Source organism: Hyperoodon ampullatus, assembly GCF_949752795.1.
Source record: "Hyperoodon ampullatus genome assembly, chromosome: 19".
NCBI lineage: Eukaryota > Metazoa > Chordata > Mammalia > Artiodactyla > Ziphiidae > Hyperoodon > Hyperoodon ampullatus.
The window spans coordinates 16,736,573-16,750,705 of record NC_136932.1 but is presented as its reverse complement, the minus strand read 5'-3'; the positions used below and the strand labels follow the sequence as shown (position 1 = coordinate 16,750,705).

Genomic DNA, 14,133 nt, shown 5'->3' with positions numbered 1-14,133 from the left:
CAGGGTCGCTGCGCTCGGGTACCCGCCTAGCCCCGGCCTCGCTGCATCGGGAGGCGGCGGCCTCACTTCCCACTCGGTGCACAGACGCACCGAGCGGGAACTCTCCACCTCCCCCCCCTCCCCACAGGCACACTTCCCTGTGCCTGGAAACACCCACGCCTGCTCATCTCGCCCCCGCTGCTATGAGACATTTCCAGAAAGACCCTCATCACCAGGGCCTCCTCTCAATTCCTCCTCCGTGAATTGCCATCTGGCTTCTGCCCCTGTGGCGCCAGGAAGCTGTTCTTCCTGAGTTAATGGTGAGCTCCCAGCTGCCAAATCCAGTGGCAACTTTCTGCGCTCGGCTCCTTGACCATCGGACGCGACCCTCTCGACGCTGCTTCCCTCCTGAAGCTTTTTTCCTCCCTGGCTATGTGGGGTGTCACCTCCCTGGTTTCCCTTCTACCTGTTCCTTCTCGAATCCTTCAAGGATTCTTCTTCCTCCCAACATCTCTTACCACTCTCCACATCTCTCCGGGAGACCCAGTTTCCCCAGCACGGAGCATCCGAGGGTCAGACACACAGCAGGTGGCAGAAAGCACTGGTTGAGTGAATGAATGAATGAAGTGGACAACTGAATGAATGCAGCCGAGGTGTTTCTCCTGAGCCTGTCAGTCCCAGAATGTTGCACTGGGGTTTCTACTCAAGACCACGCAGGATGTCCTGGCGTGTAAATTACCAGCCATGTGTCCAAGTACAAAAGCATGTCTCCAGGATCAATGGCAAGCCTTCAAACATTTCTCACATCCATCGCTCCACCCGTCCCCAGTGGCCACCCGTCATCTGCTGCCATGAGCTCTCCTCGTCACGTCAGAAAGGGCCCCTGTGCCGGCCCTGGAGGCTGGTCCAGGGTCAGTCCCTTCCTGCCAAGAGCATCCTCGCGCTTCACGCTCCATCCACGAACACCTGACCACCGTCAGTTCCTGGGAAGCTCACACTTTCGCCCTGATGCCCCTTACATGTTGGTTCTCACTTGGAATGCTTTCCCCTATCTGTCCACCCAGAAAGCTCCTTCTGCTGTCAGGCGTCAGCCCAAACTTCCAGCTCCTCCAGGAAGACTTCCTGTCTCCACAACAGGCCCAGACCCTCCCTCCCTCCCTCCTCCTCAGAGTTCCCTGCATGTGGTACAAAGTTCTGTTTCGTTAGCTGCCATGATGCAGAGTCTCCATGCATTACATCACTTATTCACACATCTGTCTCACCTCCTTTCATTGCCCCCACGCTGCTGCCTGGGGAGGGCCCAGCACAAGGTACTTACCGTATGAATGAACGAGTGAGTGAGTGAATGAATGAATGCATACACAGGAAGTTCTGAAATGCCAACGCCCTCCTTTTTCTCTGCATAGTTTGGAGCATGAGAACAAAAGCCCAACTCACGGGGTCCACCCTAGATCCGCCGGGTTGATGTACAGAATGCCGGCTCTGGAGACGGTGGCCGGTGTGGCCGTCCTCAGGTGGCTGATCTCGAACACCAGCCGCATGGTGTGGTTCAGGGGGATCCGCTCGTTGCTGGCCAGGGTGAGGACCTAGTGAGGGGCACAGGCCTGTGGGTTTCAGCCCCAAAGCACCCTCGTCCTGAGGGTTTCACAGGTCACATCTCAGAAGAGGAGGAGGTCGGGGACACTCCCCGTATCCCCGCCAGCCACCAACCAGCTTCCCTAATCCAGCGTCTCCCTGCCGTACTCGATGCCAGCCCCCCCGGCCCTTCCCACCCCAGGGCCATGGAGAGCGTCCACACGTGTGTGGATGACGTAGGACTTCACTCTGAGGCTAAATTTGCCTTTCAAACCATGACCCTGACCCCTCCCCAGGAATTCTGGGGTTCCCTCCTCCACCCAATTGAGAATCACTTTCTTAAGCTGCTTCTAGATAATTCTCAACGCCGTCCGCGCCTTCCAAGATATTAGCTACCCCTCCGACATCGTGCCACGCGTCAGTCAGACAGGAACACTACGCCTGCATCCTTCCCCCACTCTGCGGCCAAAAAGCAGGTGAGCCGGGTGCACGCGGGCCTGCATCCTGCGAGGAACGCGTCTTGTGATGGGGGAGGGGGGCTTTCCCTCGTCCATAACGCTTTGTGTAGAACTCCGGGCAGGCCCCCTCCTGAGTCCCCACGCACAGCGGGTCCTGTCTGCTGAGTGCGGCAGGCGAGACATGTGGCATGTCCCATATGCTCCCCTCCCCCACGTTACTGCCTTTCTTGGGGGGTCAGCTCTGGGATCCAGGGGTCCCTTGTACCTTGTTGTCATCCATGACGGTGTTGAGGGACTCGATCCACATGGGGTCTATGTCCCCATCCAGGACGATCCACTTGGGGCCATCGTGAGGAATGTTGGCCAGGTCCCGCATGATGGTGGAGAAGAGGCCTGTGGGTGGTGGGGCTCTGTCAGGTCCAGCTCTGGGCGGCTCTCGCTGGGGCCACAGGGGCTGAGACCAAGCTCGCACCCTCTTGTCCCCTCTGGGCCAACACTGGCCTCTCTCTCAGAGGTGGCCAGTGCCCTACTTCAGAGGGACAGTGGAGGCCCTCAGACTGGAGGGGACCTGGCTCATTTCCTGCCCTTCTCCTGACCCCGAGGACCCACCTTTGTGACTCCACCCCTGCCTCTGCCCCCCGACATCCCCCTCAAGTCTGGTCCAGTTCTCAGATTCAACAGCCCTACGTGGAAGGCCACTGCCCCGCCCTGTACCCCTTCACTCACCCCTTCCCTCTTTCATTCATTCACTCAATAAAGGTTTGCTGAGTGGTCTTAAAGAGTCAGGCTCCGGGACTTCCCTGGTGGCGCAGTGGATAAGAATCCGCCTGCCAATTCAGGGGACAGGGGTTCGATCCTTGGCCCGAGGGGATCCCACATGCCGCGGAGCAACTAAGCCCGTGCGCCACAACTACTGAGCCTGCGCTCTAGAGCCCACGCTCCACAACAGAAGCCACCGCAACGAGAAGCCCGCGCACCACAACGGAGAGTAGCCCCGACCCGCCGCAACTAGAGAAAGCCCGCGCGCAGCAATGAAGACTCAACGCCACCAAAAATAAAATAAATAAAATTAATTAATTAACAAAAAAAACAGGGAAAAAAAAGTCAGGCTCAGAGCAGGGGGCGTGGGGACAACTGAAGCCCCTGCCCACCCCACAGAGCTAGCATCCCAGTGGAGGGGGTGATGACGCCAGATACACGTGTGGAAATAGATGCCAAGTCACAAAAAGAAAGCAGGGAGAGGGGCAGAGGGGGATGTGGCGGGCAGGGTCCTCTCACAGAGAGGAGACTGGAGCAGAACCTCCCCGGCTTCCTGTGCCGGGAGGGGGATGCATGGAAGCTTGGGTGGGGCGGGGGTGGGGCTGGCCCCTGGCAAGCAGTACACACCCGCCTCTTCCAACCCCTCCAGCGCCCCTTCCTCCGCCTGGGCCACCCTTGGGGCCCCCCATCTCCCCCAGCCCCTCACCTGTCCTTTCTCCAATGTCCCGAGTTGTTTTGTTTTTTTTGTATATAAGGCACAGATGTCATCAAAGCCCTTCCCCAGAGAAACACCATTCCCAGCACCCGAGGCTCCAGCCTGCACTTCAGGGCTCTCCTCCTGTGGACCATGGGGTGGGGGCCCGTCTCCCCTCAGCCCTGCTTGAGGCAGGTGTGCTGATGCTCCGGTGTCCATGGCTCCCCCGGTTCCTCCCGCCCGGGAGAGTGCAGCAGCCCCCCTCTGTGGTCTCCCTGCTCTCCGCAAGCACCATCATTGTGCACCACGCGTACGTGTGGGCCCCCTCACCACAGCTGGACCTGCTGAGGGCCTCCCTCGGGGGCTCAGCCACGTGCTCACTGCACAGAGGCCGGCCGAGCGGCCACGGCAAAGCGGGCCCGCCGTGGACCCAGGCCTGGGATGCCTGCTCCGAGCCCTCGCCCTCTCGGCCCTGCCGGGGATGCCGCCTGCATTACCATCTTTCCACTCCCTGGTCACCGGGTTGATGATGCCGAAGAGCTCGTCACAGGTGACGGCCTTGGGGTCCAGGTCCACAGAGACCGGCTTCCTCTGCAGGTTCTGATAGGTCTTGTTCAGAGACTTGAGGACCTGCACCGAGGCGGGGGCTGCTCACTCAGGGCCACATCCCGCACCCAGACCCTGAGCTAGGGCCCTTGTGTGAGCTCCAAGGGCCCTTGAAGACCCACAGGCAGAATCCCTGCTCTGGGCCTGCTTTGCTTTGGTGACACGCGGGTGACTTTGCGACCCCCAAACAACATCCAGGAAGACACCCTGCGATTGTTCCTGTCTGTGCACAGAGGAGGGCTGCTTGTGCCCAGACGGGGTAAAGTTCATGCTAGTTCCCTGATGATAAAAGTAACGCGCTCGCTGAAAGAAAAATTAAAGGAAGGAAACTACCTGTAATTCCTCCCCCTGCAGAGAAAAGGGTTTCTGAGGACATCTGGGGATGTTTCCCGTGGGTATGTGTGTAGACAGATATACACACATTCCTTTTTAGAAAACTGGTTCCTACAGTTTCTGCCTTCTAAAAATAACTTGCAGTGAGCGCCCCTCATGTTACATAGTCTTTGGAAATGATCTTTAATAATAGCGTAATAGTCCATCCTGTGGGTGGCTAGCTGAATACTCGGCTGGTTTAGAATTTTCCGATGTTATGGGTATCAGTCATGTTGGCCGCCGCCCTCTGCTTTCCACTGTGCCCAGGCAGTGGTAGGGGGCGGGGGACAGGAGGGCAGCGGGTTGGCTGCAGAGAGGCGGGGTGACTGATTTCAAGGGGGAAGGAGGAGGAAGAGAGGGGGATCTGGGAGAAGGGCCTCATCGGTGGGACCAGGGTCCGCTGGCCACTCCGCGCCTCCTCCGCCGTCCCCGGCCCCCCGTCACAGCTTCCTTCCCGGTCCGTGACACACTTCCTACCGGGACGCACTGGGCTGGGTCCCCGGCTGGGCATGTACCTGGGACTTGCCACTGCCCGCGTTCCCGATGACGAACACCGAGTGCCTGACTTGCAGCAGTTCCTCCAGCTGCACCACCTTCAGCACGAAGCTCTCCTCCGCCTGCAGCTTGAGCTCCACGATGCTCTGCTTGATGACCTGGGGAAGGCGTGCGGGAACGGGGCGCTGGGCCCACCATGCAGGGCGAGGGAGCCCCCTGCCCAGCGGAGAGATCAGAAGGGAATAGCGGCCCTGCCCATGGGGATGTTTACGTGCTCTGCCGTGGGTGCTGCTGAGAACCCCGGGCGGAGAATGGGTTTGCCCAAAGCAACCTCCCCTTCCTCTCCCGACCCCCCAGCGTGGCAAGAGGGGCTGGAGAGGCAACCCGTGGCCTCAGGACGTTCCTCGGGGCAGAGGGACGCGTGCATGTGTGGCCATTACCCACTGGCAGACGTGACCACCACCCCAGTGTGGTACCTGCCACTTAGGCAGATACCCATCCGGCGCGTGGCGGAAATAGGCATCCTCGGCAGGAAGGAGGCGGGGGTGTGGCTTCCCGGACCGGTGTGACCCTGGCTGTACCCACCTTCTCAAAATTCAGGTCCCGTTTCCGAGGCACGTCCAGTGCGGGGAAGAGGTCCCCGATGAGCCCCATGAACACGGGCAGGTCATCGGCGACAATCTTGGGGATGTTGAAGTCCCTGAGTGCCCTCATCAGCACCTGGTCCTCTGCTCGGCTGGGGTCGCCCCTCTTCAGGGAGCCGGCCACCACCAGCACAGACTTGATGGCTCGCAGGCCCCAGTCATAATGATCCTGCGAGTGGAGGGCAGGGGCGGGCGGGCGTGAGCGCCCCGGTGCGGGGGAGCCTGGGACCGAGGCCAGCCTGCCGCTAGGACGTGTGGAGGCTCCACCAGGCTGCCTGGGAGGCATGTGGGCCACCTGCGTTTGTAACCCCTCCCGACCCCAGCTCTGCGGGCCCAGGACGCTGTCACACACCTGCTTTGACAGCAGCTCTTTGCACAAGGTGTAGAGCGTGATGAACTTCCTGGCCAGAAGGCGGGCCTCCAGAAAGCCCTCAGACACCAGCATGATCTCGCATATCAGTTCAAAGTCGGGGACCACCATGGCGCAGGGCCTGAGGGGGTCAGAGGGGTCTGCCTTGGCTTCTCCCCCTCTTCCAACCATGCCCCCACCTGCCCCTGGTCACCTCGGGGCACACCTCACCTGCCAGGAGGAGCACAGCGTCACTGGCTGAGAGTCTAGGCGCGGAGCCGGGTTCCCAGGCCCCCTCCCGCCGCCTGGCGCTGCTCCCCACCTCACTTGTTCCTCCTACACCCCGCACAGGGGCGTCTCCAGGCCCTGCATCCCTTTAACTCAACTCCTCTGAGACTCACCTGAGCCCTGTGCTCCCTCACTGGCCGGTTGTGCCTGAAACGGGACCTCCACCGCAGGTGTCAGAGGCCCTGGCTGGCTGGTCCCTCTCACTCGGGCCTCGTCTCCAGACTCCTCTCCCACAGCCCCCTCTGGTCGGCCTCGCCCTCTGCCCTCCGCAGCCCCCTCCTGGGCACTTCCTCATGCCATCCCCGCCCACCACACACCTGAACAAGGCCTTTAAGTTCTCGGGCAGCTCCGCACGTCCGGCGTACCCGGGGTTCATGGTGATGAAGAGGCCAACGGTGGGGATGAGGCTTATCATCTCTCCCAGGAAATTAAACGTTTCTTTCTTGGCCCGAATTGCATCTTGGATACATTTTACCTAAACAGTGGGTACACAGACGCATTCACGTGGGAATGACCACCTTCGACGGGCTGGACAGATCTTCGTTTGTGCTAAAGCGTGTGGCTGTGAATTTGCAGAGGACCTTCCTGATTTCTTTTTCTTTTTTAAAATTAAACCTTAAACTTTGATACAACTGTAGATTCACATGCAGTTGTAAGAACGAACGTGGAGGGGATCCCATGGGCCCCTCCCCGGCGCCCCCCAAGGGTGACCGTAGTGCAGCATCACCACCAGGACAGCAACGTGGAGATGATGGGACATCTCTGTGACCTCAGGTGTTGTCACCCTCTATAGCCACCCCCACCGTTCTCCCAGCCTGCCCTCCCCGACCCCCTGCAACCACTCATCCTCTCCCGTTTCTGTGATTCTGTCTTTCGTGAACGTTAGTAAGCGGGATGGTACAGTGTGTCATCTGAGACGGGCTTTGGTCACTCAGCGAGACGCCCTGGGGATTCCTCCAGATTGTGGCTGTTCCTGGATATTACTGAGTGGCGTTCCACCCCCTAGCTGTTCTGTGTGTCCCGTTCCTGCTCAGGCAGTGTGACCCGTGGGAGGGCTGATTGGTAGCCATCCCCACATCAGAAAGTCAGCCCCAGGTGAAATCTGAATTCAGGGACCATATGCTGCCTTTGACCCTCGGTGGTGCTGAGCAGCTGCAAACCTCCATGTCACCACTGGAGGGCGCCCTGCAGCCACAGTTTAAGCCCTGACCTAGGGGCTTGGGGCTTTGGAGCAAAGCGCACGCCTAGTTGTCCAGGACTTCCCTCTCAGACTGGTCTGCAGCCTGCTGCTCACAACCCAGCAGGGCAGGGGCTGGCGGTGGGACCCCTCCCCTCCACATGGAGCCTCTCCTAATGTTCCGTTCCAGTTCCTGCTCCTCCATCTGAGTCAACAGAGCTCTATGTAATTATCCTGGGGTCTGTGCACTGACTTTGGGGGCAGGGGTCCCCAAGGCAGCCGTCAGCATTGCCCATGGGTCCAGGGGGCGCTGGTTGCCCTCGTCCTCTCTTTGCCGTACTGGCCTCCAGCCCCAGGGCTTGGGGATAGTTCCATGTCTATGCCGAGGTGGGGAAACAACAGTGGAGGAGGCCAGCTACCTGCACTCACCCCTAATCCTGCCAGCAAACTCATTCTACAGATTAGAAGATGAAGGCACAGAGAGTTCAAATAAAGCCCAGAACTAGGCAGTCCTGCGCTCTGTCATGGGTGTTCCCAAACTACTCAGGCTCATTTCCTCCTTCTCTCCCTCCCAGCGCCCTTGTCTAACTGATAAACTCCTAGACATCCTCCAATGCCCAGCTCCATTGGTAATTGAGACAAAGCCCTCTCTGTCCTGGTCCCCTAGGCAAAACTGATTATCTCCTCGTCTGTATTCAGTTACATATGTGACATTGGGCCTGATCCTTACTGTTTCCCTTCTGTGGGCCCCACCAGACTGTGGGCCCCTGAAGGACAGGGCTGGGGTCCCGCTCACCTTTGTGCCACACCCCCAACTCAGTGAGGCTGACCTGAGCCTACAGGAAAGCTGACGAGCCCCAAGCCATCAGGGCAGTGAGTTCCCGTACGTGACCCAGAGACCACGTGGGCCCTACCTGTACGGCGATCACAGACAAGACCTCCACGGAGATTCGATTAAACTCATCGAAGCAGCCCCAGGCTCCAGTCTGGGCCAGGCCCTTATAGATATTGCCACAGGACTAGAAAGGGTGAGATGGGAGAAGCACATGTGGAGAGCCCTGCCAGGAGCCCCTACCTGCCCTATCAGCCCCCTGGCTGAGGGTCCGGCTTGGGAACTTTGGGGCCCTCAGAAGTCTAGAGGCAGGACGTTCTCTCCCTGGGAGGGTTAATCCTGCCCGGGGCTGGGTGCCAGGAAGAGCCCAGACCCTCCCTGGCATGGGGGCTTTGCCTGGGCTCAGATAAGTGAGTTTGTGTAAAGTTCAGCCCTTGCATTTTCCACCAGCACACAAGAGAGGGGGCTTCCCTCTAAGGTAGGGGGATGGACAGCAGGCCCCAGCTGGATAATCAGGATGATTCTTCAACGTTTATATACAGGATTCCTTCTGGGAGGATCCAGCTTCAGATTTCACTTTACTAAAACACAGAAGGCCAGTGTGGGCTGTGGCCTTGAGTCAGAAGGGGCAGCTGTCCCCACCCTCAGCCTCAAGATGGGGTCCCCTGGACTGTGGGGCTCCGATGGGCGTGGGGCAGGGAGGCCCCCTGCAGGCCCGAGCTCCTGATCTCAGTGTCCCCCCGGCCCCCAGGGGCTGCTTTGACCTGACCTCCATGGTCACCTTTCTTCCGGGCCCTTTGAGAGCTGTGGCTGTACTGCAAAGTGTCCAGTGACCGCTAGGACGCGGCCCCTACCCTATACCCGCCCCTCATGCTACCCCGCCCCCCAAGCTCTCAAAGGTGCTCACTCTGTCTGGTGCCCCCAATTGCCGGGGACAAGCTTGGAATGTAGGTTGGGAGGGGTTACCTCCCCGGGGGAAGCAGGACGTTTGGGGATGCTTGTGCCCACCCTGAGAGCCTCTACCAGACACGCTGGTCATGCTGCAGAGGCCCAGCCTCCCAGGAGGGCCAAGGCCGCCAGTGGGGGCACCACTACTCCGTCTGTCCGTCTGGTGGACGCCGTCAGCAAACTGGGGAGCTGGTGCCTCCTGCCTGGGTCCGGCCTGCAGTGTCCACACATCTAGAGCTCACTTGGGGCGAGGAGGCTGTGCCTTCTGAGGGAGGGGCCGTGGGTGGTCCTCCCTGGGGACAGGGGGGCCTGGGATGCGTACCTTGTAGTCCATCTGCTTGGAGCAGTTGAAGACGTAGACCATGGTGCCCAGGGCTCTGCCCAGGTCCTTGGTTGTCTCTGTCTTGCCAGTTCCGGCGGGGCCAGAGGGGGCTCCGCCCATGATCAGGTGGAGGGACTGGGTCAAGGTTATATAGCACCTGCAAAGGACCTCCGATCACCTCGCGGGCGGCAACCCCACAGCCGCCCGCTTTCTTTCACTGTGGTTCAGTGACACCCCCCAAGCCCCAAGGAGGCACCAAAGGGAGCCGGTGGGAAGCGCTTGTGATGTCACCAAAGAGCAGACACCGTCTTGCCGGGGTGGATGCCACGTGGGGGCTGTACCCACCAGGGCGTTAGAGGAGGGCTCCCTGCCTAACCTAACAGTCACTTCACAGGCACTGACGGTTCGCTCTGAGCAGCTGCTGGTCTGAGTGCTTTTTGCTGTTAAATGACTCGCTTGACCCTCAACGAGCTGCTGAGGATTTATAAAGTAACGTCCCCACTGCGCAGGTCCTCAGACAGGCTGAGCAACACCCCCAAGGCCATACAGCCAGTGTCGGAGGGAGGGAATAAGATCATGGCCCCCGAGTCTGGGTGCCTGGCTGGTAGCAGGACTGAATCTGACCCAAATGCCCAGACCCGTCAGCCTCAGCAGGGCACGTTCGGGTCTGACAGCACGAGGACTCACGGGGAAGGGCCCAGAGAACAGTGTGAGTCCCCCGCTGCACTGCTCAGGGCCAGGCAGGAAGGTGGCCGGTGCGTCCTCACCTGTCGGTGAGCGGGGTGATGACCAGCCGTGGAGTGTTGCCCAGGTACTCGTACGAGTACTGGATCTGGGCATCGCAGATGTTGGCAAAGCAGTGCTTCTTCTCCTCATCCCAGCGGTGCCGCAGCTGGGACTGCCAGGTGAAGGCCTGGGCGCTCTCCACCTGCGGGAGGGGCAGGCCGGTGTGCCTCCTGCTGGCCCCTGCCCTGGGGGTACTACTCCCCGGCTTCCAGCCCCTCCCGTGGTGCCCACGTCAAGCCTAACTCCGTGCGCCACTGAGTCTCACTGAACCGTGGGCACCCCTGATTGGGCTGCTTGGCCAGTCGCTTACCAGGGCTGAGAGAAGGGATGCAGGAGGCGGTAGCCGCTACCTGGAGTCATGTCGCCCACCTCCCTCAACCCAGGAGGAAGCAGCGATAACTGGGATGGGGGCGTGCGCTGGGGTCCCAGGCACCAGCCCCCCGCGGGGTTCCCGGCCCTTCCCGGCGCCCGTGCCTTGGCAGTGATCATCTTGGCGACCACGTCCCGGGCGTGGACGTCGATGGTACAGATGGTCGTGACCTTCACCCTGTCCCCGGCGCTGAGGTTTCCGATGAGCAGGGTAATGAGCGCATTCAGCTGACTGATCTGCAGGAGAGAAGGCGCCTCGGCTGGGACACCGATCGCGGGGCACACTCCGGGCTGGGGGGTCCCCCACGGTTGGGTAGGGAAGACCCCCGTGCTCTTGTTCACAACAACGAGACACAGAAAGAAGCTCTCGCTGTCCCCCAACTGGGGGTGGGGAACGCTGGGGAACAGGTCCCCACACGGAATATCAAGGAGCCACTACAAATGGTGTAGAAGAAGATCGGATGCCGTGAAAGATGGCGGACTTTATGTAAAACCAGGATTTTAAAGCTGTGTGGACAGTTTATGTATCTTTGCCTAGGAATCGATTATATGCACACGAAAAGATTAGAATGTTAGATAAGAATTTGTTGACGGGGTTATATATGGGTGGTGGGGTTTTTGGTTGCTTTCGCTTTTATTTTAAAAGTTATCTTTAGTTTCTAAATTTCTAACCAAGAATCTTTTAAAAAGTTGAATCAAAAGTGGCCCCCAGGGCTTCCCTGGTGGCGCAGTGGTTGAGAGTCCGCCTGCCGATGCAGGGGACACGGGTTCGTGCCCCGGTCTGGGAAGATCCCACATGCCGCGGAGCGGCTGGGCCCGTGAGCCATGGCCGTTGAGCCTGCGCGTCTGGAGCCTGTGCTCCGCAACGGGAGAGGCCACAACAGTGAGAGGCCCACATACCGCAAAAAAAAAAAAAAAAAAAAAAGTGGCCTCCACTTGCTGCAACTAGAGAAAGCCCTCGCACAGAAACGAAGACCCAACACAGCCAAAAATAAATAAATAAATTAATTTAAAAATGAGAGAATTAAAGTCATGTACTTCTAAAGCAGTTACTCTCAGGCAGAAGGATGTTGGGGGGTGCCAGTATTTGGTTGCTTTTGACCCACAGAAATGGCAGTGGCACAAGGGGGCACCTCAGAGCAAGAAGCTTTGGATGGACATGGGCTGGGGGCACACACCTGTTTCTTGTTGTAATCTTTGATGGCGTTTTCGTAGCCTTCCTCCAGCCTGGCAAACGCCAGGCCCACCTCGGTTGTCCACCAGATCTGGGTGCACGAGAGCGCAACCTGAAAACAGAGCGGCCCCCGGCCCCCCGCCAACGTGAGCATCGTTCAGTGTGACAGAAGAGTTCACATCAGTAAGGTGGCTGTTCTCCACCCACTGTGGCTAACCCAGGACAGATGAGCTCCGTTCACCCAGCCTCAGACCTGGGCAGGGTAGTCAAAGATCCACTGCTCCCTTGGCTTCTCCTCGTAGGTCACCACGGCTTCTGGGATCTTGTGGCGGAGTGTGGCGCACATCCTGTCCAACACCCGGTTCAGCCAGACCTCCACCTGGGGACGGAGCCACAGGGACCAGAGAGGGGTGAGCACAGCTCATTCTGATGGCTTGCTTTGTCATTTAAAAATTAAATGACCATTTGTCATCCTCCTCCTCATCATCCCAGGGGTAGAAATAGCCAGGTTTTCAGAGCAGTAAGAATGACCAGCTTGAAAAATGTGGTCAGCAAGCCCAGCTGTACCCGCAAAACTAGTTGCATTGGGCATTCGTGTGCATTAACTGTTTCTACACAGAGAAGGGAGGGGAAACCAGAGAAAAATCAAGAGGAGAAGATAGTCTATGTCTGACCCTATGAAGTGGTGCTGATGTGCAGAGACGCGGGGCCTGTCTCCCCAGCCCTGCTGCCCCGTGTCCCTTACTAGTGGAGCCCCCACTAGCTCCCCAGGTGCATCATCTCAGGGTCTTAGATTGTCATGTGGACAAACCTGCTGACGAGCCTTCTGTGTTATCTTAAAATACAAAACTTCAGCTAACTGCAACCGGGGGGAAAATACCCAAATGAGATAATTGGGTTGATTTTTCTTTTAAACTACAAAGTCAGTGCAGGCAGAGCTCGCTGTAGTACGTGCTTATGTCTGTAAGCAGTTACGTGTGGGAAGCATCTGAACAAACTGAGGACTGGATCCTGCCACCGGCCCGCCAACCCCATCTGGCCAGGTTCTCTGAATTCACGTTGTGGGAGCTCGGGTTTTCTTGCGTGAGATTTTTACCCCCCAAGCTGACTTACCTCTGAATTACATTTTGCTTAGGCTAATGTCAAGATTGACTGGGAGGCTTGATCAATACTTGGGCAAAGAGATTGGGGGACGGGGGGTGTGGAGGGCAGCCAGGAAGCTTGCTGTCAGCAGAAGGGAGCAGCCTCCTGGGGTGGGGGGAAGCTGGAAAGGGGGCCGGGCTGCCCAAGGTAAAGGGACCCCTCTGCTAAATCAAAGCAGTAAAGCCCCTTATGCTGAGCAGGGATGAGAACTGGTTGGTTCAGGTGTGTGTGGCCCCCTTCAAAGCGGGGGGCGGGTGCCGCTAACACTAACCCCTTGGTGTTAATAATAATAAATAAAATAATAAAGACTCAGTGGCATTAATACACCTTTTCTCCCCCTCCCTCCCCTCCTTTCTCTTCTTTTTTTTCCCTCACAATGCACCTCATACTGTGTGGGTAAGGCTGTGCTGGAAATTCTATAGAGAAGCCCCTTAAGCATTTGTTCTGAGAGGCAGAGGGAAGAGGAGAGAGGGGTGGTCCCAGGCTGGGGGTGACAGCCTGTCTGAGGCCGTGTGGCCCTATACACGCTGCACTGTTGTCCTGGGTGGGGGCGGGGGCGTCCGTCCGCACACGCACGCACCTGCCCCGAGAGGTCACAGTCCCGGTCAAAGTCCACGTACTCGTCCTCCTTGCTGTACATGCCCAGGCCAAACCTGAGCGGCTTCCCGTCGGCGTCGAGGCGGAACTTCAGTTTACACAGGCTGTCAAAGAGCTTGGACAGGTGGCGGCTCACCTGGATTGGGCGGGGCGGGGGGATCACTGGATTTTGCAGCCAAGGGGTGCAAAGGCGGGAGACACGCAGCCTGGGTCTTCCTCGGGTGGTTTTAAGCATCTTTTTTTTTTTGGCTTATACTCCCCCCCACCCCCCCACCCCCGCCTCTGGGATGTTGACTGAACGCACTTAGCCAACAAATGGCAAAAACTGCTCTCAGGCGGACCCTTCCGAATGTCTGTTCCTGAAGATTTCTTTTCCTTGAGAAGGTTCTGTCCCGGGCATGGGACCCGCGTCCCTAGGTCAGACGCTCAGAACCTAAATTGTGGGCCACCCTGTGGCTACTTTCTTGTGCGTCTGGAACTTCATGATTTAAAATAAGATACAGTCACTTCCCTTCGCCGGGGTAGCTAACCCTCCTTTCTTTTAGAAGAGGAACCTCAAGGGACCT

At 58.4% G+C, this 14,133-nt stretch overlaps 1 protein-coding gene across 2 annotated transcripts in view; it reads right to left on the bottom strand.

Annotated features, from left to right (window-relative positions):
* Positions 1-14,133, bottom strand: part of DNAH17 (dynein axonemal heavy chain 17) — a gene marked incomplete at its 5' end in the record, with an annotated part of 109,903 nt that overhangs the window by 50,847 nt on the left and 44,923 nt on the right. For both annotated transcript variants that reach the window (XM_079725332.1, XM_079725333.1), the window contains 14 exons: positions 1,417-1,565; positions 2,278-2,405; positions 3,963-4,095; positions 4,959-5,096; positions 5,524-5,751; positions 5,935-6,073; positions 6,537-6,694; positions 8,311-8,415; positions 9,499-9,655; positions 10,266-10,426; positions 10,759-10,890; positions 11,832-11,939; positions 12,081-12,206; positions 13,551-13,703. In XM_079725332.1, the coding sequence (XP_079581458.1) occupies positions 1,417-1,565; positions 2,278-2,405; positions 3,963-4,095; positions 4,959-5,096; positions 5,524-5,751; positions 5,935-6,073; positions 6,537-6,694; positions 8,311-8,415; positions 9,499-9,655; positions 10,266-10,426; positions 10,759-10,890; positions 11,832-11,939; positions 12,081-12,206; positions 13,551-13,703 (2,015 nt within the window). The remainder of the gene's footprint in view (positions 1-1,416; positions 1,566-2,277; positions 2,406-3,962; positions 4,096-4,958; positions 5,097-5,523; positions 5,752-5,934; positions 6,074-6,536; positions 6,695-8,310; positions 8,416-9,498; positions 9,656-10,265; positions 10,427-10,758; positions 10,891-11,831; positions 11,940-12,080; positions 12,207-13,550; positions 13,704-14,133) is intronic.